At 42.3% G+C, this 27,754-nt stretch overlaps 3 protein-coding genes across 5 annotated transcripts in view; 2 read left to right on the top strand and 1 right to left on the bottom strand.

Annotated features, from left to right (window-relative positions):
• pros1 (protein S) overlaps nt 1–7,235 on the top strand; it is an 11,595-nt gene extending 4,360 nt beyond the window's left edge. The window contains exons 7-14 of one of the 2 annotated variants that reach the window (XM_088413458.1): nt 1–3; nt 1,154–1,394; nt 2,923–3,109; nt 3,198–3,362; nt 3,966–4,134; nt 5,012–5,148; nt 5,234–5,462; nt 6,515–7,235. The exon at nt 1–3 is cut by the window's left edge and continues 126 nt beyond it. In XM_088413458.1, the coding sequence (XP_088269584.1) occupies nt 1–3; nt 1,154–1,394; nt 2,923–3,109; nt 3,198–3,362; nt 3,966–4,134; nt 5,012–5,148; nt 5,234–5,462; nt 6,515–6,696 (1,313 nt within the window). In that variant the 3' untranslated portion in view covers nt 6,697–7,235. The remainder of the gene's footprint in view (nt 4–1,153; nt 1,395–2,922; nt 3,110–3,197; nt 3,363–3,965; nt 4,135–5,011; nt 5,149–5,233; nt 5,463–6,514) is intronic. The other variant, XM_088413459.1, reaches the window with a different exon arrangement.
• Nucleotides 7,236–7,857: 622 nt separating this feature from the next.
• On the top strand, nt 7,858–26,169 carry gas6 (growth arrest-specific 6). The gene is made up of 15 exons (XM_088413461.1): nt 7,858–8,429; nt 9,243–9,403; nt 13,041–13,065; nt 13,159–13,221; nt 15,425–15,547; nt 17,575–17,694; nt 17,777–17,902; nt 19,794–19,915; nt 20,068–20,186; nt 21,593–21,782; nt 21,841–22,005; nt 22,072–22,240; nt 22,394–22,533; nt 22,619–22,817; nt 23,816–26,169. Exons 1-15 carry the CDS (start codon nt 8,360–8,362, stop codon nt 23,965–23,967), a joined length of 1,944 nt encoding a protein of 647 aa, XP_088269587.1. The 5' UTR covers nt 7,858–8,359; the 3' UTR covers nt 23,968–26,169.
• Nucleotides 25,586–27,754, bottom strand: part of tmem255b (transmembrane protein 255B) — a 13,871-nt gene continuing 11,702 nt past the window's right edge. For both annotated transcript variants that reach the window (XM_088413462.1, XM_088413463.1), the window contains exon 9: nt 25,586–27,602. In XM_088413462.1, the coding sequence (XP_088269588.1) occupies nt 27,396–27,602 (207 nt within the window). In that variant the 3' untranslated portion in view covers nt 25,586–27,395. The remainder of the gene's footprint in view (nt 27,603–27,754) is intronic.

The raw sequence follows: 27,754 nt of genomic DNA, 5'->3' as shown, positions 1-27,754 counted from the left end.
ATGGTGAGTCATCAGATTTGATTCTTTCAATCATCCAGTAATCTGTCCAAATTTAATATAATATCATATCATATATATTTTTCTTCAAATAATCGATGAATCAGGTAAAGACAAAAAAAAGCTCAAATTTGCTATATTGCAAAACAGGACGTTTGATAAAATAGGGGTTTTCATTTGCGTTTTTTTTTTTTTTTTCGATTCAACACAAAGATGATAAAACTGCTTGAATGGCTCATCACAGAACTGGAGAATATTGGCCAATTTAACAACAATTATACTCCTGTGAAACTATAATTTCTTTTATATTCTATTTATTTTTATTACAGTTTTATTTATTGTTCATATTATTCATATGGATTAATCGGATCAATTTTGTTGTATGTGATACCAAAAAAGGCATTCTATTCTATTGTAAATACCCAGGTCATTTCACTTCAGATTTGCCATTTTAATAGGAAAAATATATTCATATACGCAGTTTATTTATTTTATCATTTATTTTAGAGAAATTCATTTCTTTATATTGAATATCTGAATAAAACTGATTTAGATCAGGGGTGTCAAATTCATTTGAGCTTGCATGCCACATAAAGGAAAATCTATTCCCAAGTGGGCCGGACCCATAAATTTTAAACTAACAACTTTTACAAATTTTTATTCTTTTTTTATTACTGTCCAGAGTACAAAGACAACATCGCAACGTAAAAGACATTAAAATTACTGTTATTTACCAAAAAAAAACAAATATTTAAAAGAAATTCAGCTCATTTTACGATCTCATTGTCAAACCAAATACTTCTTTTTACCCGTAAATATTTGAATGATAATAATTGAGATTTATTAATTTCCTTTTTTTTTTTTAGCTCTTTCATTCAAAATGGCTCTTCTTTTTCAAAACGGTGGCTTGAGTGATCTATTTTTCTTGTTCATTCAGCCCTGGTCCCCACACTAAGAACTCCAGTGTTGCGAATACGAAAACGAAGCCTCGTGAAGCCACTTGTGATTTTTTTTTCTCCTCCTGATGGCCACTTGGTTTAAAATGCAAAGGAAATATATGAAATATCTAACGCATCTTCAAACCAAGAGCGCCACCTGGAGTCGCGAGAAAAAAACCCAAAGGTGCTTCACGAGGCTTCGGTTGTCCTCATTGCAGACGTGGACGAGTGCGAGCGTAACGTGTGCGACGGCGCTTGCGTCAACAACGTGGGCAGCTACGCGTGCCACTGCGACGGGCGCCAGGGTCTTCGCCTGGCCGACGATAAGCGCGCTTGCCAAAGGATCCCGGTCTGCGTGGATTTGCACGACTCCAAATACGCCGAGATGTTGTACTTGGGCGAGCAGTTCGCCGGGCTTCCCGTCATTTATCTGCTCTTCCGTCTGCCGGAGACCATAAAGTAAGTGCGAGCACCCTCCGTCAAAGTTTCCCGCGTCTTGGAAGCGTTGTGGAATGAAACAAAATGCAAAAATATCAACACTGTCATTCCCCAAATATAAGGCGCACTTTTTTTTTCACTTTTTTAGCTGCCGGTGCCTGTCGCAGCGAGCTTAAGGCATTCGTTTCACTAAAAGAAACGAGCAAACTGAACCAACGTCCGAGTCCATCTTGGAAGCGTTGTGGAATGAAACAAAACGCAAAAAAATCAACACTGTCATTCCCCAAATATAAGGCGCACTTTTTTTTTCACTTTTTTAGCTGCCGGTGCCTGTCGCAGCTAGCTTAAGGCATTAGTTTCACTAAAAGAAATGAGCAAACTGAACCAACGTCCGAGTCCATCTTGGAAGCGTTGTGGAATGAAACAAAACGCAAAAAATCAACACTGTCATTCCCCAAATATAAGCCACACTTTTTTTTTCTTCACTTTTTTAGCTGCCGGTGCCTGTCGCAGCTAGCTTAAGGCATTAGTTTCACTAAAAGAAACGAGCAAACTGAACCAACGTCCGAGTCCATCTTGGAAGCGTTGCGGAATGAAACAAAATGCAAAAAATCAACACTGTCATTCCCCAAATATAAGCCGCACTTTTTTTTTCACTTTTTTAGCTGCCGGTGCCTTTCGCAGCTAGCTTAAGGCATTCGTTTCATTAAAAGAAACGAGCAAACTGAACCAACGTCCGAGTCCATCTTGGAAGCGTTGTGGAATGAAACAAAACGCAAAAAATCAACACCCCCCAAATATAAGGCGCACTTTTGTTTCACTTTTTGAGCTGCCGGTGCCTGTCGCAGCTAGCTTAAGGCATTAGTTTCACTAAAAGAAACGAGCATACAGAACCAACGACCGAGTCCATCCTTGTTCACGCGGGAATATTACTAAAATGGAAAAGATTGGCAAAGTATGGAGCTGAGGGCACCGCTTAGAGAACGCGGAAAGGTGTTAACATTTGACTACTTAATAATTGAGGACTTCTGGCATATATTCACAATCATAAATTTGGTGGAACTACCCAACAACTTTGGGTATTTATGGCAAAAAGAACTCGAGCTGCGTAGCGAGGAAAATGAAAAACAACTCCTTCGAGCGCATTCGTGGTTGTACTCGCGAGGCGTTCGCTGACCGCTCACAATGTGGGAAATCCGAAACACACTTAACCTCCAACAAATATATAATTTACGGATATGAACACAAGGAAATATGGAGAGCAGATGAGATTTATTCCGTTTTGATATTGTTTTTACATTGTCGCCAAACTGTTTGCAGAATTTGAGCTCAAAATTGAGGTGCCACTTATATTTGGGGAATTACGGTAAGTAGTAAGAGGGGCTATTTGAAGTTTTAAGATTTGTTTCGATGAGAACAAGGGGGAAAAATGGCCTATCAATGATGAGTCCGATTTGGTAGGCTAGTTGAACAGTTGCATTTTAGATGTTAAAAACCGTATCCATTAACACCGTGCCATTAACGCTTTTTTTGTATTTGCGAACGGCAGGTTTGCGGCCGAGTTTGACTTCCGCACGTTTGACCCCGAGGGAGTGATTCTTTACGCCGAATCCTCCCAAGACGCCTGGTTCATGCTGGGGCTGCGAGACGGCCACATCGAGGTCCAGTTTAAAAATCAGCACACCTTGAAGGTCACCAGCGGAGGCAAGGCCATCAACGATGGACTGTGGCATGTGGTAAAACCCAAAAAATTAAAATCCAAATCCGAATAAAAGATTGCGCGTTTAACCGTGGGTATAATAAGAGACTACCTGCCATTTGCAGATCTCCGTGGACGAACTGGAGAAGAGCATCAGCGTGAAGATCAGCAAGGAAGCCGTAATGAGCATCAACAGTCCGGAGAGTCTGTTTACGGGCGTCAACGGCAAACTGGAGACCAAAGTCTACATCGCCGGGCTCCCCAACCGCACCAACAGTGTCATCAAACCTGTAGGTCGCCATCTTCAATTCCAACATTCTTTTTGTTTTGCTCCCTCTTGCACCTGATCGACAGCAATAGATGAGAGCAGGCTTGCCGTATTTCTCAGACTTTTTTCTCATGATTTGAGCCCTGCGGTTTATAGTCCGATGCAGCTTATCATCAGTTTTTTTTTTATTATTATTATTATTTTTTTTATTTATTTTTTTTTTTTTTTGCTAGCCGCCAGGAGACAATTGTGTGTATTTTTTCAAGGCGTCCATTTTTGGAACAACTATGAAATAGAACTGCAAAAATGCTGAGTTTTAAAAACATATGAAAAAAAAATGATGTATAAAATGAATAAGATATTGTATAAAGGTTTGTGACGTGTATATATTATATTATATTATATCATATCATATCATATCATATCATATCATATCATATCATATCATATCATATCATATCATATCATATCATATCATATTATATTATATTATAAATATTCTGCATAGATAGCTGACGTTCCAACCTGCAAACCGGTAGTTGGATGCGGCTTACCGTGACAGCTTTAATTTTTTTTATTTTGCCGAGCGAGCGAGCGAGGCCCTCACCCGCCATCTGTCGGCTAGATCAACCCACGGCTGGACGGCTGCATCCGGGGCTGGAACATGATGAACCAGGGAGCATCCGGAGTCAAGGACGTCATCCAGGAGAAGGAAAGTAAACACTGCTACGTACATGTGGAACCGGGATCTTTTTTCACCGGGGACGGATTGGCGCGCTTCAATGTTGATTACAGTGAGTACGTTTAGTCAGATTTGGTCCTTTACCTGACCTTGAACTCAACTGACAATTCTGACTCACCGTTACAGGCCATTTTTTTCTTGTTCTCACGTCGAAAAAAAACGAAAAACTTCAAATAGCCCCTCTTGCTACTTACAGTATTTGCCCAAATACAAGACGCACCTGCGCATAGGACACACCTTTAATTTTGAAGTCATAATCTGGTGTTTTCTAGGTTACTCTATAAAAAAAAAAACTATAGCTAAACAATCCTAAACCATAGCAAAATAGAATGAATCTCATCTTTATAAATCCGACACATTTTCTTGTGTTCATATCCATGCTATATATTTGTTGCGGGTTCAGCGTGTTTCAAATTCCCCACATTGTGAGTGGTCAGTGAACGCCTCGCCAATGAAACATCGAACGCGCTCGAAGCGGTTGTTTTTTTCCTTTTCCTCTCGACGCAGCTCGAGTTCACAAATGCCCGTAGTTTGGCACGATCCGTTCTTCAAGTTTATGATTGTGTGTATAAACCAAGAAGCCGCAATTAATAAATGAGTCATATGGAATGTATTTCCGTGTTCTCAAACCGGAGCGCTTGGTTTCCTACCTTCCCGCGCTTAATTTGACATTATCCTTTCAGTTTTCGTCATTTTCCTCTGTGCCTCGGACGTGGGTTCAGTCTGCTCGCTTCTTTTACTGAAAATAATGTTGTAACAATCTCAACCAACACTGTTAGCTGCTAACAGCCAACTGACTAGCTCATATCGTAATCATTGTAAGTAAAAATACGGTCGAGTTAAAACTGCAGTTTTTTGTTCTACTAAGTCAGTGTAGGAATTAAGCGCATGCATAATGGCACTAAACGTTTTCCTTGAATGTGTTTAAGGTGAGTCGGGAAGCTGGAAAGTGGATCTGAAGCTGAATATCCGCCCTTCAAGCAGCACGGGCGTCATCTTTGCCCTGGTTTCCGAAAACAGGGTCCCCTTATCGCTCGCCGTGCTAACAGAGGGCGAATACGACGCCGTACGTGCATAATCCACACTTTGCGTGTTTTTTTTCCGCGACAGATTGAAACTACATTTGCCTTGTCCCATTTTTTTCTCGGCAGAACCTGCAAGTTTTCTTGGACGGGGTTATGGTGGCCACATTGGACTCGTTGCTGCTGTGTTACCCCGAGCGATTAACGGTGCTGCTGAGTGTGAGCCCGGCGCAAATGTCCATCTCGGCCAACTCCTCCAACGTACGGGAAATATCGTCCGACGCCCTGCAGGAGGCGCTGCGGCGCCTCAACTCCACCATGCGGAATCCAGTCGCCACCTACATTGGTGGAATACCGGGTCAGTTACAAATAGACGGATGGGTCGTAATGTACCAAGCGACATATGTGTGCCGGCGCTAAACATTTCAATATGAAGGTCCCGATTTGTCTTTGAGGGCTTCCCAAAAGCGGCGGTAAGCAAAGCGAGCTTAAAGGAGTTACGGGAAACTTTCCCCCTAAGCATTTCCGAGTGACCGTCTTGATTGATTCCAGGAATCGATGATCCGCGTTTCTTTGCGGTCTCATTAGTTGGGTCTGCTGCGCTAAGCGACTGTGAGAACTGACATGGGGTCATTGCAGCGAGAAAAGATTCATTACGTGCCACCTATGTTGACCTAGATGATAATCATAGTTCTTCATGTTTGATCGCGGCATTTGGAATTTGATTCAAGTTCTATTCAAATGTGTGTGTGTGTGTGTGTGTGTGTGTGTACAGTGTATATATGAAGGATATTGTTCAAAGGGAATTCTGCAGCTAAGGTTAAGGAGGTTGTCTTTGTAGAAATCACAAAATGGACATTTCTGTCGAAAAATCATATTTTCATCAGTAAACTAACCTCCGTGACGCCGATTTGATCGGAGAGTTTTGAGGTATAGACGAAAATACAAAATTTCTTCCATCAAAACGAACTTCATGACATAAGTTGTACAAAAATGCATCACGTATGTCCAATACGCTAAATATTAGACTTTACGCCGATTTGATCGGCGATCCGTTTTGAGTTATTGACGAAAACAAAATTTTGTCAAGAGACATAAGCCACATATACATATGTTATACACATGATTAGTATGACAATTTTGGTGATTATACAAATGCTAATGACACCCCTAATATATATATATATATATATATATATATATATATATATATATATATATATATATATATATATGCATACACTTCCGTCCAAAAGTATTGGAACATGTCCGTGTGTGTGTGTATGTGTATATGTATGAAGGATGAAAAAAAAAATAATATACAGTATACACACACATATATATATATATATATATATTTTTTTTTTTTTATTTATTTTTTTTTCATCCTTTCTCCCCTAACTTTTTCAGACGAGGTCCCGCTGGAAGCCACGCCAGTGACCGCCTTCTATCACGGCTGCATGGACATCTCGGTCAACGGGCGGACGCTGGACTTTGACGAGGCCCTGAGCAAACACAACAGTATCAAATCCCATTCCTGTCCTCCCGCTTCAAACCCGGAAAGCGACGCGCTTGATCCGCACGGAAAGTGACCTTAATTAACCCCGGCGCTCGCAGTAGTTAGCAAGGTCCCCTCCCGGGATCGGGAACGGGGGCTAGTTTTCACCGATTCTAGTTGGTTTGGCGCACTTATCAATGTTTTGGCACGTGGAGTACGACGACGGCCGGTTTGCTGGAAGCCGGATGACGTAGCGGCACTTTGCTGCGAGCGAGTAATTCCAAGAAATGTCGGAGCGGCACGCAGAACACGTGTTGAGCAAGAGACGCTTGTGTTTGTTCCACATGCTCCCCGAAGACCAGGATCCCAAGCACCTGCGGCCCGGTCTCGTCGATGGGAATATCCCGGTGGTCAAAGTGCGATAATAACATGAATTCAAAGTCAAACGGATGCCTGCTTTTTTTTAAACAACCGCGTTTGAGTCGTTCCATCCCAGACACGTATTTTTACGTCGATTTTTTTAAGTCCGGGCATTCGATCCCAGGTATTTATATATTTTTTTTTTCAAGTGTTTTGCTAAAGAGGGGTTTAAAAATGGCTTGTGCTAAATAAATTGACTACTCAATTACTTCAGTACTCATGTAATAAATTAGTACTCAACTTAAAAAAAACAAGTAGCGTTGCACTTAATTACCCAAAGTAATTTCGCACCCGTTTTAATTTTTAACAATCCAGATTGTATGATTTTGTTCTACATTAAACTAATTAATACCACAGTATTTAACCCATTGAATCCAAATACATATTTGTATGTTTTTTCAAAGGAATCCAAACAGTCTTAATCCCAGGTATTTATATGCATTTTTTTTCTTCTTTTTTTTCAACTGATCAGCTACAGAAAGGTTGTACTAAATGAATGGACTACTCAGTTACTTTAGTACTCAAGTAATCAAATAGTACTCAACCAAATAAAAAAAACAAGCACTCTAGTACTTAATTACCCAGAAGACATGCCAGCCTTGTGACGATAAGCGGATGGAAGGATAAAAATGACTCTTTGATATAAAAATCACAACTGTACAAAATACCATGAAACCATTCAAAACTACAAGAAGGAAGAAAAAAAACTTCAGTACATTTTCAACTTTTTAGTCCTGTACACATACAATAACAACAAAAACATTCTATTCGATTATATTACTATTTTTAACAACAGAAACAGGCTGAAATAAGGGCATAAAACTCCCAAAAATTCAATCTCTACATCGCGGATTTCGGTGACTGCGGATAGAATAGGGGAAGGTAACCCCCGTGAAAAACGAGGCAACACTCAAATCTTAACTCAACTCCTGTGGCGAAAGCCAAAAGCTTCGATTCCGTTTGACGTTTGGAAGAGGGAATAAGGAGAAAAAGCGCATGTCTGCATCGATGCGGTCTCGCTTTGCTTGCATGCCTCACACTCGACGCACACACTCACACACACACACAAAGGCACACACGCAAGTGTTCGGAGGAGGAGAGGATCCACAGCACATAAAGTGCGGACCGCAATGGAGACGAGCTTGAAGCGCATTCAGAAGAAGAAGTAAGCCACATGCACGCCTCTTTGACCTCCAACACAAGCACGTGAAGACCTCGCGTTCCCTTCGAATTTGCAGCCCGAGAGGCAACGACGGAGAGGACTTTTCTTTCTTTTCTTTTTTTTTTTTGGGAAGCTGAAAGTTGACGGTGCTCCGTGCGGACTCTGCGGCGACACGATGCGGACAAAGTGGCTCGCATCGGCCGCGCTGCTAATCCTGCTGGCCGCTCGCTGCTCCCCCATTAGCGGTAAGTCAACATTGGCATGCTAGGCGGCTCGCTAGCTGCCATGCATGTTTGCTGTTGTGATAATAAACGCCAGCGTCCTTCACGGTTTCCCCCCGGGGGAGCACCCCCACGCCGCCTGACCTTGCATTCTTCACCAAATCGCTCTTTTTTTGCAGCCCTGCGAAGTAACGACGTGCACATCTTTCCTTACTCAGCAAATTACGATCTTGGATTAAATTCGGATTTTTTTTTCACTTCTTTCTTTCAATTGCACGACCTGAAAAACGCCAACTGAAGAAAGTCAGACTAAAGTCAACCTTTGGCGTCTTGGTTGCTATTAAAGGGGCGTAAATGGCAACGGTAGCTATACAGATGAACAGGAAGAGAAAGCATTCGCGGTTCGGTTATTGCGGCTTCACACTATCGCGGATTTTCGTGCACGACCATGACTTTTTCAATTGCAGCTTGAGCTTGCCATTTCTTGCTTTCTTTTCTTCCTTCTAGGTCAGACCTGTCAAAAATGAGTCATTTTGTTTACTGAAAAAATACGACTACATCGGTTTTCGTTTATGACCGTATCTGTTGCAAGTTTTCCTCGCTATTTTTCTTCGTTTTAAGTCAGACCAGTCACAAAAATTATATCATATTTAAAAAAAGGAAAACTAAAAAATACAAACAGAAGTAAAAAAAAAAAGTTTTTATCTGACAATAGTGTTTATCGAGCTATTTTTCTTGAAAATGTTCCATACTTTAAGTAAAAATACTTAAAGTAAAAAAAAAAGAAAGTAAAGACGACTTTTGCCACCTCTGATTCTTTGTTTTCTTTCTATCCAGTCTCCCTGTCACAAGAAAAAGCAAACCAGTTCCTGAGCAGACACCGGAGAGCTAATCAAGTGTTTGAGGAGACCAAGCAAGGACACTTGGAGAGGGAGTGTGTGGAGGAGAAGTGTTCTAAAGAGGAGGCCAGAGAAGTCTTTGAAAATGACCCAGAGACTGTGAGTAAATTAAAAGGCGTGACTGCAATTCATTATTCACCTAATTTTCCTGTCTGTGGTGTCAGTACGCGATGAAAATAACGTGCTTAAAAGGAAAAGTCAAATTCAACATAATTTTTTTTTTTTTTTACAAAATATGTTCCATGCAGCCCCACTGGTCTAAAAATGTCTTTTTATTGATATCATTTTAGTGTATTAAGTTGCAAAATACATGAATTCTTGAGCTATCTCGGGACTCGGCTAACAACCAATTTGATTTGTTTTTAGTCGACAGCACAGGGCAAAATGGCCACCACCTGAGATGAACTAGTGGATTATCTGTATTCCACATATGCAATCATAATCGGAATGCTGTTAAGAATGGTGGGGAAGCATATATGATATCATTGCAAGGACGAGTTATGAGTTGACTTTATTTTTAAAGGTGATGTTAAAAACATTCGAGCTCCTGATTTGACTCAATAGCGTTGTAGCAGAATTGAATTTTGCAGTATTTCCTAAGGCCTTGTTGAGTGTAATATTTACAGTGTATAAACATCAATCATAAGCCAAATATGCATTCTACTGTTTTAAGACTTCTGGCGGATGTTTTTTAGTGTGCGATGATTCATGGTCTAAGCTGCTGGTGTTGATGCTGCCGTCAGTGCTGACAATATTCGTTTGGGCTTCGATGGACGTGTTTTTCAAAAAGATCGTTTCTCTCTGGTTTCCCTGGTGGCCGTTGAGTCAGCGTGACTAAGTCTTCGTTTGCGCCATGCAGCATTTTGCAAAATGCCGCACTCTTTTTTTTTTTTTTTTAACAAGTATGAACACAAACATTTATGTGTCATATTTTCTTATCGTCTCTGTTGGGGAGAACGTTTGGCTTTTCCACTGAGTTTGCTTGTTTTTTTTCCTTGTTATTTGTCGAAGGCGGCAGCGTTTCTCACGTGCGCGTCTTTAGGCCTCCCTCCCGCGCTCATAAACAGGTCTTATTTTCTTATTTTAGAACAAATCTCGGTTGAGTAATGTGTTTTCATTCCGCTCAGTCATGCGTCCCTAATCGGCATACGGCCCCTTCCACTCCACTTTACAAACACAATGCATCACTCATAGACTCTTTTTTTGTGTCAATATGGCCTTCCAGTGGTTCTCCATAGGGTCCGAACGATTCATCGGTTGGCTGATTATGGCCCTTCATGCATCTGTCAAAAATGAGGGGCAAAGTGGCAAATTATTTGAACATTTTACCTTTGTATTCTAATCATTTTCAGCAGTTGCGCTACCGTATTTTTTGCACTATAAGGTGCACCTAAAAACCTTTCATTTTCTCAAAGGCTGACAAAGCGCCTTGTAATCCGATGCATCTCATCCAGTTTTCATTTTTGGGAGAGGCAAAAAATAGAATAACTTGAATCGCCTTATCAATTCTTCAATTTTGATCTCTGTATTTCATTTTTTTTTTTTTTTTAATTAAAAATGTTATCTAATTTTGAAGCAATTTATACTGGGACGAGGCACAAAAACTGAATTTTTTTGTAGACTTTACATTTCAAAATCATTCATCGGATTCCACACGTTTGCGGGCCAGAACCGGTCTGCGGGTCGTACATTTGGCACCCCTGAAAGAGGGCGTTAAAAAGCATTCAAATAGATTCGTCGACGCCCGCAGAAACCCTATTAAAATCTCACACAGCACCCTGAATTGCTTTCCCCATTCGACAACGCTTGCGTAGGTCATGCGCTACACGCTAGCATGGTGTGTAGCATAGCATTACACCCCACCGTGGATTGCACCAATACTTTGTGCTTTCAGAAAAAATATTTCTGGCAAGGGCGTGACCTTGAAGGTCATATCTGAGGTAACGTCTCACTCACGCACATTTGCTGCCGTAACAGGTTTATTTGCACACGTGACATCAGACGCAAGGCTGCAGTGTCAATACAAGGTGCATTATTCATTGGAAACGTGCCGGTGACGCCGCAATATTTACTCTGCTGCAGCTCTGACTCAGCAAAGAGAAAGAGGTCATTCTATTCAGTTGTTCTCTGCAACGCACGAGCAAACGGGCTTTTCGCTCGTAGTGGGGACGTCCGCTTGACGTCTTGCGTTTCCAGGCCTTAAGCATCACAGCCGATTGCCTAACCCTTACCTTGACCTCAACCGAAATCCAATGCCAAATTCCAAAACGGGTGCGAAACATATGGCCCGCGGACGAGATCCGGCGATCGAGGAGGTTTGATCGTGTCCAGAAGAGGATTCCATGATGTTAGCAACAGTATTTAGCTTCGTCGTGGTAAAATCGTCCTGAAGAGATTCCCAAATGGGCAGGTGTCGCCATCATTACCAAACGTTCTTCCCTCTTGTATTATCAGTCTTGGATTTCGTTTCAAAATGACTTTTTTACAGCTCAACCGTTAGCACAAAGCTCCGATGTATTTTACATGATGTCACGACTTTTTCTTCATCATTTTTTTTCCGACGTAGATCCTTACGTGGGTGATGCCCAGTATCCATAGATTAGATTTTCCTCCTCCGCCAAATTGAGTTTGACACCCTCTGCTCTAAAAGCAAGTTTTGACCCTCAATCGGAGGTCTGGACTTGTGGGGTCAAGTGCAAGAGGTCAAAACTTTGATTTTGGTCCCCAATATGTAGCAAAAACAGGAGCACATACACACACTTTTCACAGGCACGATAAAAGTCACACTGCAGCAAGAGTCTTGCCTGCATCAGTTTTTTTTTTTTTTTTGGGGGGGGGGGGGGGGGGGGGGGGGGGAGGGTTAGCAGCAGCAGCCAGGAGGCAAAGATGCTGCTGATCCTTATCAGGAATTTAGAGAATTCTCAGGATGCCTCTGGCCATATTTGGCACCCTTTCGTGCACCCTTTCGCAAGCTCCAAGGAAACTTTCATCTGCTTGTAAACTCCGCGCCGCTATTTTGTAAACGCTGCATTTTTGGGACTTTTGAACGCAGAGCTGTAACGATTAATCGATAACTAATCAACTCGCACCAGTAAAAAAAATGGTGGTGTTTCTGTGAATCATCTATGTAGGCAGACTTTCAAACATTTGCAAACATTTGCTTCTTCACTTTTATTTAAAAAAAAAGTATTTTTTTTTCTAAAGTTAGGAACTAAACCGCTAACTGAATCTCTGTTTAGTTTTTGCACTGTAAATTTGAAATAATGCACTGTTTTTGAAGGAATTTCATTTTAAATTAAGACCCAACCAATAGAGATTTTTTGCTGATTTTTGGCAGAAAAAATACAGATTACCGATTAATCGGACGATGAATTGACAAAATAATAAAATAGCGTAGATTGCTCCAAATGCATTTGAATAGGTGTTGATTATATGCGGGTTTTCACTCTTAATGGGTCTGCCTGTTACCTATTCCCCACAAATAGCAAGGTTCAACAATTCAATATATTTTTTAAATTCTTGTAAAAAAACAACAAAAAAAAGTAACATGTTACATCCAGCAGCTGGATGCAAAAGCAGGAGTGGACTGGGAAACGGACTGCTTGTTTATGAGTTCTCATAACAAAGATTTCGGTTGTAAACTCGGGGGGCTTGGAATGGGACATGCCTCGTTTTAAATTGTGTTTTACGTGAATCCATCGAAATTGAAACCTTTCCATGTCTTCACTTTCTTTAGGACTACTTCTGGCCCAGGTATTTAAGTAAGTTTCATTTTACTGTCACTATCCGCAAAACCCAGCTTTCCTCATCTAACATTTTGAATCATGTATTTGTGCTTTTCTTCTCCTGCTCAGCTTGCTTGGAGAAGTTTGGAGGTTCAGCGAAGAAGAAACACGATCTGATCACATGCGTCCACAGTAGGTCTTCTGTTTACATTATTTATGTGTAGACAGATATATTGCTGTAAATTTTATATTTCGATTGATTTAGTGAAAATACGGGGCTGCAATGCAGTAACAAATATCCATCTTTAAAGCCCACCGCTCTCATCTCTGCTTCGAATGAGTAACATTGCAGCATGATGATGCAGAGCGACGACGCTGCAAATTGGGGGGGGGGGGGGTGACGCCCCCTTCCTTCGTCACACTCTATTCAGGTGCCTTCTTCGTCACCAATGACGCCGGTCAGGTCTTACGTGAGCCGGGTGCGAAATTTCTGCTGCATCAGTGCACAGCAGGTCTCATCCAGCTCGGAGCGACGGGGGCGGGGTAGCGCTCTGACTCAGCTGTTGTGCCGTCAAACTCATTTACAGCCAAAATAGATTTTTGACTTAGCAGCCGATGGCGGCCGATAAAATATCCCGCAGTGAATTAGTTCAATTTGTGTGCGTGCGCGAGAGAGGATCATGTAAAGTTATGATGTCTCCATCTGATTCAATGAAACGGTATTCCATTTGGCTCGTTTATTATTGATGTCTTTTGGCACATACGCGCAATCAGAAACTTGGCGGAACACGAACGCCACTCGCGTCGCAGACGAGAGGAAAAATAAGTTTCGAGCGCATTCGACGTTACACTGACGAGGTGTTCGTTGACCAACCGCAATGTGGGAAATCCGAAATGTACTTAATGCGCAATACACAATAAAAGATGAGATTTGTTCCGTTTTGCTGAGTGTTTGTATTTTTTTACAAAACAACCTAAAACTTTTCGTTGCTCTGTTACTTTTTGGAGATTTTATTGACGCTGTTTGTGCTGTAAGAATATGGCATTCTTCTGTTAACGGCACAATGATGTCATGCATACTTTTTGCTTTGGATAGGGGTCCAAAATTGATACGCTCAAAAGCGAGAAACTGATCTCTGGCTCTGCTGTGCTTCATCCGCCCGCACACATTTTGCAAGTTCAGTAGCACATCTGCTAGTCGTATGCGTGCGCTGCCAACAAGCCAGTGCAATTTTTCAAATTGGATGTCAAAACTGCCGCTAGAACTTCACTTGGGCTGTTTGGAAACTGCTTGGGATTTATACACTTAGCGGCGGCATCCGTGTCTTCCTCCGGGCCCTGCGCACACTGTGTACACACTCACACTTGAGCTCACGTCAAGCCGGCATGCACCGACTCGCACCCGCTCCCCCGCAAGCCGAAGAAAACAAGGTTTTTCACGCATAGCGGAACCAAAGAACAGAGCGTAGGCCAATAATATCTTCACGAAAGCAGGTTTATGTTGCAGGGATTCGTTTGGAGTCGTTGAGAAGAATACAAATTCTTGACATGTCAATTTGGGCTTTCTTGAAGGTCTCGACTTGGATTTCTCTGCAGCCAAAAGGTTCAAATTGTAATTGTATGCAAATAAGCAATAGTAGAGGAATGGGCTCGAACCTTAAAAGCATTATTTCAACTTGGCGACATTCAGATTGTTGTAACTTTTATCGATTTTTGACATACCTCTATGTATTCTATATCATTCTAAAGCACAGGTGTGGAACTCCAGTCCTCGAGGGCCGGTATCCGACATGTTTTCAAACCTTTTCCCTCAAAAACACCTGATTCAAATGATTGGGATCATTTCGAAGCTCCCGCAGAGCTTGCTAATGAGCTAATTATTTGAATCAGCTGTGTTGGGGACCGGAAAACATGCAGGATGCCGGCCCTCGAGGACTGGAGTTCCACACCTATGTTCTAAAGGTAATTCATTGTCAAATTTAAATATATCAATATCTTCATTTGCATATGTTTTTCATCCTTGTGTTGTATTTTCACCATTTTTTTGGGTCACTTGCTTCCACATCAATCTGGCGGTATTTTAGCCTCGGGATGGCGCGCTACTGCTAGCGTGATAACTAAGTGATCACGCCATGTAGAACTTTGACATGTTGTCACCATCTGGGTAAAATTTCAGCTCCCTAGTGTGTTCTGTCAATGCTTTCCTTTTGGTGTGAAATACCTTTGATGTAAAAATCAAAGGATTGGGCCAAACACCGCACAAGAGTTAAAGAAAATAACTGAATTGGATAATAGCTAGCATTACTCAGTTTATTTTCTAATTAACGATTTATTCAGTCAATCTACGGAAGTCTGTGTGTGTTATTTGTGTCTAATTTTTTTTTTCCCCTGCTAGACATTCCGGACCAATGCTCCCCTTCCCCCTGTAACTCCGGAGGAACGGTGCGGTGCGAGGACAAAAAGGGTTCCTTCCTCTGTCACTGTTTTTCAGGATGGACGGGGTCCTTTTGTGATAAAGGTACTGCCGTCACCGGGGGTGATGTTGGACTTTTGTGGGGGCGGATTGCGCTGAGGTCGGCACATAGTTTGGCGTTGTCACGTGATGTCATGGTGGGGTTACGGGGTCATTTTGTTTTTCGTTGGTGTGCAAAATTTTTTATGCACGTTTCGGTCCCCAAAATACCTGTCAGTGGTCAGACCCTAAATCGACGGAATCGGAGATACATACAGTAGGCATAAGCCCCAAGTCTGTAGCTTCCAAGTCAGCTTTCAAGTCCTTGACCACTAGTCGTTCTTTTTTTTTAATTTCATAGTACTTTTTTAATAGTACTTTTTTTAAAAAAAAAATTACTTTTTACTTTTTTTTTATTTCATGAATTTTCGTTATCCCATTGCCGATATTTGTCAATTTCTTGGGAGTTTTATCGTCCACGGCGGGGAAAAAATACATTGCTGCCTGTATGCATATGCATGCAAGCGATCGTTTTGAGTGGTCAAAGTGAAAAAGAAAAGTGACTTGGTTACATACTTCAAAAGCAGAGCCAGGCTCAAATGAGAAAACAAAAACAGTTCTAGACCAACGTTTTTCATTTTATAGTACAGAGCCATCTTTAGGCTCAAATGACAAAACAAAAACAGTTTGAGACCAAAATTTTTCATTTTATAGTAAGCCTCCTGTACCCCACTTCCATTTGGTATCCCTTTTTGAGAGTATTATTCACAAAATTTAAGCATATCCGCTAAGAAAATAAGGGAAAACATGTATTTTGCAATACTAGAAATTCCTGAAGTTAACGCCTTTATCTTGATCTGCACAAAAATGTCATGCATGTTGGGGAATGTCCTAACCTTTCACAACATTGTGAGGAACTGAGGAAATAGTTTTTTTCCTTGACAAATCCTGAATCTGCAGGTAAAAAACAATTTTCGATATAAAAACAATAACCCTGGCCGCTATTTCTGTAATTCAATTTGTGAAAATACCTTACTTTTACTCAGTCATTCACATGAATCTGACCAAGGCTGGAATATAAACAAACGTTTTTATTTGGCACTTAACAGCGTTGACAGAATCCTCTCTGCAGTCTTTGGGGTTCTGAACACATTTTAGTGTGTCCAAGATATAAGGGCAAGAATCTTGCATTCTCCTGAAGGAACTGACCATAAAGGCTTCCACTTTTAGACGCGGATGTAGAAAGCACAAACTGGAAAGTGCGCACACTGTGAGTTGGAAGGGAATATGCTTCGCAGCCACCCGATTCACACTTTTCCACCGTGACTCATCTCACCACCTTACCGAGAGTGGAAATCAAGGAGGATCCAGTCTACTTGAGTCTTTTCCACTGGAGGGGACTGACAAGTCTCAAACACACAAACACTATTTAGTACTTGCTGAGGAAAAACAGAAAAGAGTTGAGAAATAGGGCCCGGCCACTAAATATTTGGCTTTATGCAGATTTGATTAACTTGAGAGTGATCTGCCGATATTTGACATTTTATCCAAAATTGGCCAATATTTGCAGATTATTTGATCTTTTTACCATTATCTACCCTACCGATATACAGTACAACAGTTGTGTGTCAGTAAAATTGATGTCATTATTTATTTGGGATAAATCCATTCCTTATCCTTGTCTGTTTTAATAGACCATATCTTCTGCACTATAAGGCGCACCTAAAATAATTGGCAACCGCAGCCACTACTCTAGCTTGTATTCTTTGCGCCTTAACGCACTTTTATACGGAAACGCTTTGAAAATCGGCCATTCGTTGAAGGTGAGCCTTAAAATCCTAATGCGCCTAATAGTGCGGAAAATGCGTCATGAAATGTGTTAATTCTGTTAACCTGTCATTCAAAACAAAGCAGATGCTATTATTATTGATCTAAAATGAACGGAGGACCACAAATGGCCCCAGGGTCATAGTTTGGACACAACTGGTCTAAGTGAATATATCGTTGATGTACTCGCCGAAAATCATCCATGCTTGTCTTTTCACATGCTCCCAACACCCCCCTCCATATGGCGTGACGCTCTCCTCCGGCAGATGTTGACGAGTGCGCCAAGAATAACGGCGGATGTGACCACGAGTGCAGTAACACCATGGGGAGTTACCACTGCTCCTGTCAGCCAGGTTACAGCTTGCGAGGACATCACATGTGTTTTGGTGAGCAAGAAGACACCGCCGCTCCTGGTTGTTTCTGCGACTCTGCTTTGCTAATGCTCCACCTTGTGCGCTCTCTTTGAAGACGTGGACGAGTGTCAGGATGCCATCGACGTGTGCGGATCGGCCCGTTGTGAGAATAACGAGGGAGGCTATGAATGTCTGTGCGAGCCTGGCTACGTCTTTGACAATGAGAGCAAGAGCTGCGCGGGTAAGCGCAACACAACGCACAGTGGTGAAAACTGACCGTGTGGGGACCACATTCGATTTCTTTTTTTTTTTTGCATCAGAGGCTGTTTTCCATTGATTGCGATGTTTGTGCCCGTGCGGACCAGCCCGGGAAAAGTGTTCGCCATGGTGATTGTCATATGTCAGGAGATGGACTAGCATGATAGAAAACAAGAACGTATACACGGCATTTACTGAAAACTGACCTTGAAGGGACCTTTTTTTCTGCATATTGCAGTAGAGGATGTTTTCGATTACTTACGATGCTTGTGCCGTTTGTGAGTAGACCGGGAGAAGTTGTTGTATGTCAGGAGATGAACCCGCCGTGATAGAAAACAACAACGTACACACAGCATGTACTGTAAACTGACCTTGTGGGGACCTTTTTTTCTGCATATTGCAGTAGAGAATTTTCTATTACTTACGACGCTTGTGCCGTTGGTGAGTAGACCGGGAGAAGTTCTCGTATGTCAGGAGATGGACCCGCCGTGATAGAAAACTACAACGTACACACAGCATGTACTGTAAACTGACCTTGTGGGGACCTTTTTTCTGCATTTTGCAGTACAAGGGGTTTTCTGTTGATTACAACGCTGGCGCCTGTGGGGACCAGGCCAGTAAAAGTGATCCCGACAGATATTGTCATATGTCAAGAGATACTGTGGACCCCACAAGGATAAAAAAAAACTAGACCCTACACACAGCATGTACTGTAAACTGACCTTGTGGGGACCTTTTTTCTGCATGTTGCAGTAGAAGGGGTTTTCTGTTGATTACAACGCTTGCGCCCGTGGGGACCAGGCAAGTAAAAGTGATCCCGACAGGCATTGTCATATGTCAAGAGATAGACCCCACAAGGATAAAAAAAACAAGACCCTACACACAGCATGTACTGTAAACTGACCTTGTGGGGACCTTTTTTCTGCATGTTGCAGCAGAGGCTGTTTTCTGCTGATTAGAATGATTTGTACCCTTGGGGAACAGGCTGTAAAAAGTCTTCCCCAAGGGGATTGTTATTTCAGGAGCTGGATCCCACCATGATATGAAAACAAGCTATGAATTTTTGGGAAATGTTGAAATTGGAAAGATGTAAATCGGGTGAATTATGTGGAAAAAGAGGCATGTCACAGAAGGGTGAGGGATGAAAAATAGCAAGGTCGTGGGTCCGTCAAACATTGAGTTTCGCTTGTGCTCCCTGCTTGACACAGCTTTAACTGAGAATTTGTATAGCATCATTATTCTTTGCTATGTGCCTTTTCTGTGTGGAAAAACAGACTTTACGTAAGCACAAGTGTCTCTGAGAAAGATTGAGTTTTATTATAGCTAGACGAGACATGGCCATGTAAGGTTATTGCTGCGATAACGTCAAATCCCACTTGATATCGAGTGTTGTTTACATTCCTCATTATGCTGACAGGAAGCCAGCTCCGGTGTTCTTTTTTTTTTTTTTTTAAGTTTCTTGCAGAGCCCGCATTTTAATTGAATGGCCTTTCTTCCGCGCATTGGTAACGATCAGCTTCGTTTCCATCTGCTTTCCTCTCGGATGGACCGGCAGGGCTAGGGGATTCGGATTTCTTTTTTTCTCCCGCGATGTCCCGCAAAACGGTGGCCGCTGATAGCGCGAGAGAAAAAACAGAAATCGCCACCCGCCAATCGGCAATCGTTAGCATAACACGCCCGCATCCGTGGTTCTGGTAGGTAGAAGAAGACCCTGATACAGAAGAGGTACTCAGGTAAACCCCGGCGGGGTTCCAGACCCGGGACATTTTCAGTGCGGGTGTTCAAACTACCAGGGCACATGAAGAACTCCCCTATTCGCCTCCTGTGGTCTGAAGCTCTCATCTCCGGCGTCTCCTTTTGTGATCACCTCTCAGATGTGGACGAGTGCGAGGCGAGCGTGTGCGCGGACGAGTGCCTCAACACCCTGGGGAGTTTCCGCTGTTTGTGCGACGGTCGTCGGGGCCGGAAGCTCGAACGGGACCTCAGGAGCTGTAAGGTGAAATACAAATCATCGGCCGTTTCGTTTGCGCCCCTTGGGCTCTCCGACCCATAAGCAATTTTCTCCTCGAGTGAAACACATGAAGCGACGCTGCGTGCGCGGGCTCGTCGAAAACCGGCATGAGTGATGGCCTAGTTGTTTTCCCGCAGGCTATAACTCCGTGTATGACGCCGGCTCTCAAGAGGAACTCTCGATCTCTCTATCTGGGTCGCATGTTCAACGGCTTGCCCGTGATGAGGCTGCGCTTCCGGCGAAGGATTAACACCGGGTGAGGATGGACACTATTTTCTTTGTTGCCTCCACAAAAAAAAGATATATGAATATAGTCTACGTTTACTTCCAGTACATATAAGGAAGGCATATTCCCATCAAGATACAGAGTCCAACTTGGAGTTGTCATTATATAAATCGGTTATTAAAACGTGAAAGGTGGAGTAGCGATGAAACGTACTTGAAAATGTGTTTGAATGTGTTTTTAGGCTAAACGCTGAAAATATCTTACATTATACCAATATGTTCTAAAAATTAAGTGAACTTTGTTTAGTAGTACGTGATATTGTTTTGTTTTTATCTCCATTAGATGTTTTTTTCCCATAATGCCGCAGAGTGATTGGGGAAAAAATATAAAATAAAAAAAAGGTTTATGGTATTTAACCTACAAATATTTTCAAACACATTTTCAAATATAGTCAAAGTATTTGCAAGTATATTTGATGGTACTTGCCCGTACGAATGTTTTTTGCCAGGTACCTGCAAATACCTTCCATTTTTGCCAGTATATTGGAATGTTTTTGCAAGTACATTTGACGGATGTTTTGTCTCGTATGGGCGGACATTTTTGCCAGTACGCGTGGACGTTTTTGCAAGTATTTGTGGACGTTTTCGCCAGTACGCGGGGACGCATTTGCCAATACGAGCGAACATTTTTTGCCAGTTCGCGCAAAGGATATGTCAGTACATGTTAAATTTTTGCTAGTACATGTGAACATTTTTGCCAGTACGCCAACGTTTTTGCCAGTACGCTCAATTGTTTGCAGGTTCTTTCAAAGGTTTTTGCAGGTAGGTTTTTCTGCCGTGAATCAGAAGGTTTTTGCCAGTGCAGTTCGAAGGTATTTGCCAACAGATTAGATTTAATCTAATCTGTGTCGAACTCCAGTCCTCGAGGGCCGGCATCCAGCATGTTTTCTGGTTTTCTTTCCCAAACACACCTGATTCAAATGATTAGCTAATTAGCAAGCTCTGCAGGAGCTTCAAAATGATCCCAAACATTTGAATCAGGTGTTTTGATGGAAAAGGTTTGAAAACATGTAGGATACCGGCCCTCGAGGACTGGAGTCCGACACCTGTGGATTAGAAGGTCGTTGCCAGTCCGGCTGAAGGTTTTTGCATCACTTTTGAAAGTACTTTCAAACCGCTTGGATGATTTTGCAAACACGTTGTCAACTGTCAAGAGTTTGCCAGTAAAAAAAACGTTTACTCCACATTGGCAGCTCCACTTCAAACATGGGTCAAGATGGGTTCTCCTTAGTGAAAATAAATAAATAAATAAATAATCGTCCAATTATGTTTTTTTTAGTTATGACTATTGGGTTAGTGTTTTCGCCCGTCTTTAATATGAATCATTATTGTTATCTGGTTTTGTCCCGCTCCTAAACATTCCCCTTGCCGCTGCAGTTTTTCCGCCGAGTTTGATTTCCGCACCTACGACTCGGAAGGAGTGATCTTCTTCGCCGGAGGTCACCTGAACAGCTCCTGGATCGTGTTGGCCATTCATCACGGGAAACTGGAGCTGCAGCTGAAGTACGGCGCGGTCAGCAGGGTCACCAGCAGCGGACCCCTGGTCAACGACGGCCAGTGGAGGAAGGTCGGTTCTGGCTCGGCCGGTCCGGAGCGTCGAACCCTCCGCCGCCTTTCCTCTTCAGGTTTCGGTGGAGGAGCAGGGGCGGAGCCTGGTGATAAAAATTGACAGGGAGGCGGTCATGAAGATCGCGGTTAACGGCGATCTGTTCACGCTGAAGAAGGACATGCACGAGCTGAACCTCACCGTCGGAGGGGTCCCCTTTAAGGAGAGCGGCCTCGTTAGCAAGGTCTTTGACTTCCACTTTGATTCTGAGTAAGATGCCGCCCGCCCGCTCATCTCAACCCATCGACAGGTGAATCCACGCTTGGACGCTTGTATGAAGGAGTGGCGCTGGATGACCGGAGAAGACAGGTCCATGCAAGAAAGCATCATGACCAATGAGAACATTCAGTGTTTCAGCACCGAGAACCCAGGAGCATATTACCCGGGCGCGGGATTTGCCCTCTTCAACATCACTTACGGTGAGCAGTGAGTGTGTTTGTGTGGGGAGTAGTTCTGAACACGCTTTTTTTTCCCCAGATTTGCTTTTCCTTTTTCGCTCTAATGAACTTTTTTGTCCTGTTCAGCACGTGTACAGCTTTTGTTGATCATATATTGCTTTTTTTTTAACTTAGAATCCCAGAATCTGAGCGTCCAGTTGACCCTTTATCCAACCACCGCCATCGGGGTGCTATTCGCTCTTGTTCGCGAAGACGCTGTGCCTCTCTCCATCGCTCTTGCTGACTATCACCCTGGCACTGATGAATGGAGAGACGTAAGTACAGCTACAGTCAACTTGTATTTTTTTCTTCCGCTTTAGGGATGCGTATAATCAGAATATCCCGTTTGTTTGTTTTTAGTTTGTTCTGGTAACGGCAGGTGACATCATCCTGGCCAGCTCGCCGGCGCCCCTCTGTGACGGCGAGAGTCACGACATCCAAGTGAAGATCTCAGGCAACCGCACTCAGCTTCTTATCGACGGGGAGCCCGGGCGGAGCCAAGACGCCGAGGTGGACCTTCTTTCAGGTTCCGCCACCTTCATCGGAGGCCTGCCCGCCGGTGAGCTCTCCCCTCAGTACACCGCTCGGTCACTAGGAAATCTTTTTATTCGCCGGTGAGCTCTCCCCTCAGTACACCGCTCGGTCACTAGGAAATCTTTTTATTCGTCGGGCAAGTATCCCCTAACCAACGCGCAGCCTTTTTGGATCAAACAAAAAGACTCCGAGCAAAGGCGTGCACCAATATTTTAGAATAGAAGACAATATCATTCCATTATTGCCATTGTATTATTGGTATACAACGAAATTAGGAGCGCCGATCCAATTGCAGCAGATGAAATTTGAATTAGATGAAATTTTAATTTCGTCACAGTTTCAATGATGTGCGCATATTTCTTCGATTTTCAAGAGTCCAAGACATTCAATCCCGGCTACTTATTTATTTATTTTTCTCAATTTTAAAGGTTTTTGGCTAAAGGAGAGTCTAAAAATGACTGGTACAAATCAATTACTTTAGTACCTAGCTGATTACTTTAGAATTGAAAGTAATGTCCATACTACCTAGAGTAATTGCGTTATTACTGTAGTACCTAAAGTATTTACTTTGTTACTTCAGTACAAACGTAATTGTTACTGTTTTACTTCAGTATCTGAAGCAATTGATTAATTTTGTACTTAATTACCCAGAGTAATCACTTACTTATTGCCAGCCATTGTTTTTAACCCTCCTTTATCCAAAACACTTAAAATAATGAAAACAATACAAGTCCCTTTGGTTGAATGTCTGGACTCTTTTTAAAAAAAAAAATAAAATAAAAAGATGTAAAATCCATTTTTGGGTTTGAATGAGTTCGTGATGATACATATCTTTATAAAACTGAGCAAAAGAGTGACATATAAAGGGTACAAATTTAGTATTTTTCTCAAATGGCGTTCCAGAATAGCGGTATTTAAAAAATGCGAAAAAAAGATAAGAAGACATTTTTCCAGAACGCTTATGGATTTGAAATGATCAGAAAAGCTCACTGGCACCTTTCGGTCATGTGACTTGTTGCTCAGATGTCCCGCTGGCCTCCACGCTGGTTTCGGCGCCGTACAGCGGCTGCATGAAGGTCGCGGTGAACGGGCAAACTCTGGACCTGGACCAGGCCATCCAGAAACATAACGACATCCGCTCTCACTCCTGCCCCCTGCTGGATTCCAACCAGTGACCTTGCAAAGCCAAATCCACAAGCGAGGATTGTTTCCAGAAGATTTATAAGATCACGTCTTGGTAGAGAGGAGACTTCTTAGATTTAAATGTCATGAAATCTGGAGCTGGTGTTGGCGGTCTTGACATGGGCCCTCAGACCATGATCCCGACCCGGTCCTTTTGTCTTGGCTGAGGCAACGGAGCTTGCTGCCCGGAGGGCTGAAGCGAGGACTTTTTGCATATTCTAAGAGAAATATTAAGCCAATAATGTCCACTTCATCAGTCAGAAGTCAAAAGATGGGACGTTGGAATGTTTCATCTGTCGCAGAATATTACGTTAGGCCCAGGTCGCCTGGTGTCAAAAACCAAAAGGTAGGCTTCAGTTCTGGTACTGTTTTGCTGATTTCAGCGTTAGCTCATTCGGTGAAAGCCATTTATCGACGAGTCTTTATCCCGACACTTGAGAGAAAAAAGTCAAATAACCTAAAAACCATACCTGGGACCAGCGATGCGAACATGAAGCTTCGTGAACCACTTGTGATGTTTTTTCTCTCCTCTGGATGGCGCTCTTGGTCTGGAAATGTCATTTCCATTGCACTAGCTTTCATGTTTAAACCATGAGCACCATCTTGAGGAGTAAAAAAATAAAATCACAAGTGGTTCTTGAGGCCTCATTTTTCAATCACTACCTGGGGTTGACGGGTCGGAATCTTAAAACATGTATGAATCTTAAAATATACGTCTTTGGGATGGAACGTTTAAAAAAATCACAAGTGGTTCATGAGGCCTCATTTTCATTAACTGTGACCTAAAGCACCTTCTTGGGAGAAAAAAATGTATCAAGTGGTCCATGAGGCCTCATTTTCTATCATAAATTGGGATTCCTTTTCTGAAGTCTTAAAACCAAAAAACCTAAAAATGTGTGTTTAAGGAGGAACATTAACTGTGTCCCAATCATCATTTTAAGGAGTAAAAAAAAAATGTATCAAGTGGTTCACGAGGCCTCATTTTCCCATCAACTCTTGGGATTGAATGTCCAGAGTCTCAAACGTAAATTACGTGTTTGAGATGGAACGTTAACTGTGACCCAAAGCACGATACTGTCCAACCTGATTTCAGAAAGAGCTTTTTTTTTTCCCTTTCCCACATCCACTCATTTAGCATATAAAAAAACCTTTGCACATTGTTGCAGGTCGACGTGGTTAGCAACATGAAGCCACATTCATAAGCGCATGTCCACCTGCTCCATGTCTACCTGCAACCTTGAAATATTAAAAAAAAAAACTACCTTGTGCCTACTTGAGCAATCTCAAGAAATATCTCCCGAAAGATGCACGTCGCATCTCCGCTTGCGCACAAAGGTCTCAATTGTGGCTATTCCAGAAGCACGTTCGCACCAAGTCCGACGGAATCGGCGTGGAAACCGGAGGAGAATGATTTTGTAAAAGTGGAAATTATCCAACGTACTTACCATACACAAGCTACTGAGAGAAAAACTGAATGCGCTGTATTATAATGTGTGTAAATATTGTAAGTGTAAAATGCTTTCTAGGAAAAAAGTCACCGCACAATAGGCTCAAAACAACTATAATCTGGACTTCATGTCCTCCATAAAAAAATGAATTACAGATGCGATTCTACCCAAAATGGGATGAAAGCAATAGTCACAAATGTCTTTAGAATTTTACACAATGGTCGTTTAATTCTTCAGTTGGTAGATGCCAAACAAAGCAAAATACAGGAAAAAAACCAAAACAAAGAATGTGAGAAGAAGCATGGTGTTTGTTTGAAGGGCTTCAGTGTTATTTTGCCTTCATTTTTTTCAATTTTTTATTTTTTTTTAAAGTTCTCTCATGAATGAATGCCAGGATAACAGTATGCATATTTTGTGTGAATTTCTTTAAAAATCATCTATGTTGTAATGACATTAATGATAGGAAAACGAAGCCCCGTGAAGCACTATGGATCTTTTTTATTTTTGCTCCTCTAGATGGCACTGTTGGTTTAAAGATGCAATTTAATACGTTTCAACTGCAACGGTCCTCATTTTTAAAGCAAGAGAACCATCTAGAGTAGTCAAATCATTTGACTTTCATAAAGTGTTTCATGAGGCTTCGTTTGAACGTCGTGACAGGTCAGTGTACAATTCTACGATTAGGTTTTAATCTTCCAGGGTGAAAATTGTATTTAAAAGCAAAATAAACAGTTTGACAAACGCCGATGGGGAATCCTGTGATGTGTTCTCACGTTTTTACGTCCGCTGGTGCAAAAGTACATTCACTCCAACTTAGTGCTTTACCTAACACTTTTCTGCCCCATTTTTGCCACTAGCTGACAACTAAAAATGACCGCAATTTCTTAGGGCTCTGGAAATGACCAATCACGGCTGAGCTGATGAATGACACATTACTAAAGTGGAAAATAAAGGTAAGCTGTGATTGGTTGTTTCCTGAGCCTTGAACAACAGCGATGTCCTTTGAGCGCGGCCATTTTTGCCACTAGCTGGACACTGAAAATGACATCACAGTTGCCTAGGGCTCTGGCGATGACCAATCACGGCTCAGATGGTGAATGTCACATGATTAGAGTGGAAAAGAAAAGTAAGCTGTGATTGTTGTTACCTTAGCCTTGAGCAACTGTGATGTCATCTCCGCGGCAGCCATTTTTGCCGCCGAAAATGTCATCACAATTACAGGGGGCTCAGGAAATGACCAATCACGGCTCAATTTGTGAATGTCACATGATTAAAGTCAGAAAACAGGTGAGCTGTGATTGGTTGGTATATGATCCCTGAGCAACTGCGATGTCCTTTTCGAATACAAACAATTGAATTTCGCTTTTTACTTTATATCCCGCAAACGCAAATTTCCACGGGATTCCTGCAGTCGTGGGATTGGTACGGCGCTGGATAAAAAGTGGACATCATTATGAACAGGAGCAGAAGTGGATCGGAGTTAATTTCAGGAATTTATTCATTTGAAGTGGATTGTTTTAAATAGGAGGGATGCGTCAAGAAATCCACTCCTCTGTCGCCCTCTATTGGGGGCCTGTGGAACATTTGACGGTAAAGAACATTTTGGGAATGACTTCCTTGTAAAAACGATGATATCAGCCATAGTTTTTTTTTCGGCCCCACACTCCTGTTGAAAGAAAGCCCTTATTTGTTGTGCATTTGTCATGATCTCATCTCATTCAATCCCAAATACATATTTTTATATATTTTTTTAAGGGTCCAGACATTCCATCCTCAGATACTGTACAGTAAGTATTCAGTAAGTATTCAAATATTTTAGAACCTAAAGTATTCAATTAATTTACAACTTTTAGTACCTAAACTAACTCGACGCGCACGAACTACGTTCGCTACAAAACAAGCATTTTTCCTCATGGGGCCAAACGTCTTTTAGGTTCGGGCAAACAAGTTATTTTTTTCTTTTGGCGGCGGGTTCAGTAAGCGTAAGGCGGAGGTTTCTCAAAGGGGTTGTGCGAGGATCCGAAGAGGGCCGGCGCGTTGGGCGTGAGCACCAAGCCGCCTCCCGCTTCCTGGGCGGCGCCCTGCGAGGCCGGCTGACTGGGGGTTTCTTCGGAAGGGCAGGGGGTCCCGCCCTCGGGGATCATTTGTGGGCTGGCGGGTCCCTGAAAATTACTGCTGGTCTGAGGTGGGAAAAAACACAAGTGTCATGACAAAACCACTTTGGTGTACTTATTACATAAGTTTTCATTTAAGACTGGAGCTGAATCGAGTACTCGGGAAGTTCCGGTACATCGGTTTAACCCTTGAGCGGTATTGCGTCCATTTTTTGGGC

This window comes from Hippichthys cyanospilos, chromosome 4, assembly GCF_059441005.1.
Source record: "Hippichthys cyanospilos isolate Australia breed blue-spotted pipefish chromosome 4, RoL_Hcya_1.0, whole genome shotgun sequence".
Taxonomy (NCBI): domain Eukaryota; kingdom Metazoa; phylum Chordata; class Actinopteri; order Syngnathiformes; family Syngnathidae; genus Hippichthys; species Hippichthys cyanospilos.
This window is presented reverse-complemented; position numbering and strand designations above follow the sequence as displayed.

Coding starts and splice junctions, on each gene's coding strand:
- gas6 (XM_088413461.1), top strand. CDS start 8,360: ATGCGGACAAAGTGGCTCGCATCGGCCGCGCTGCTAATCCTGCTGGCC. Junction 13,066..13,158: donor CTTCTGGCCCAGGTATTTAA/GTAAGTTTCATT, acceptor TCTCCTGCTCAG/CTTGCTTGGAGAAGTTTGGA. Junction 20,187..21,592: donor CGGCGAAGGATTAACACCGG/GTGAGGATGGAC, acceptor TTGCCGCTGCAG/TTTTTCCGCCGAGTTTGATT.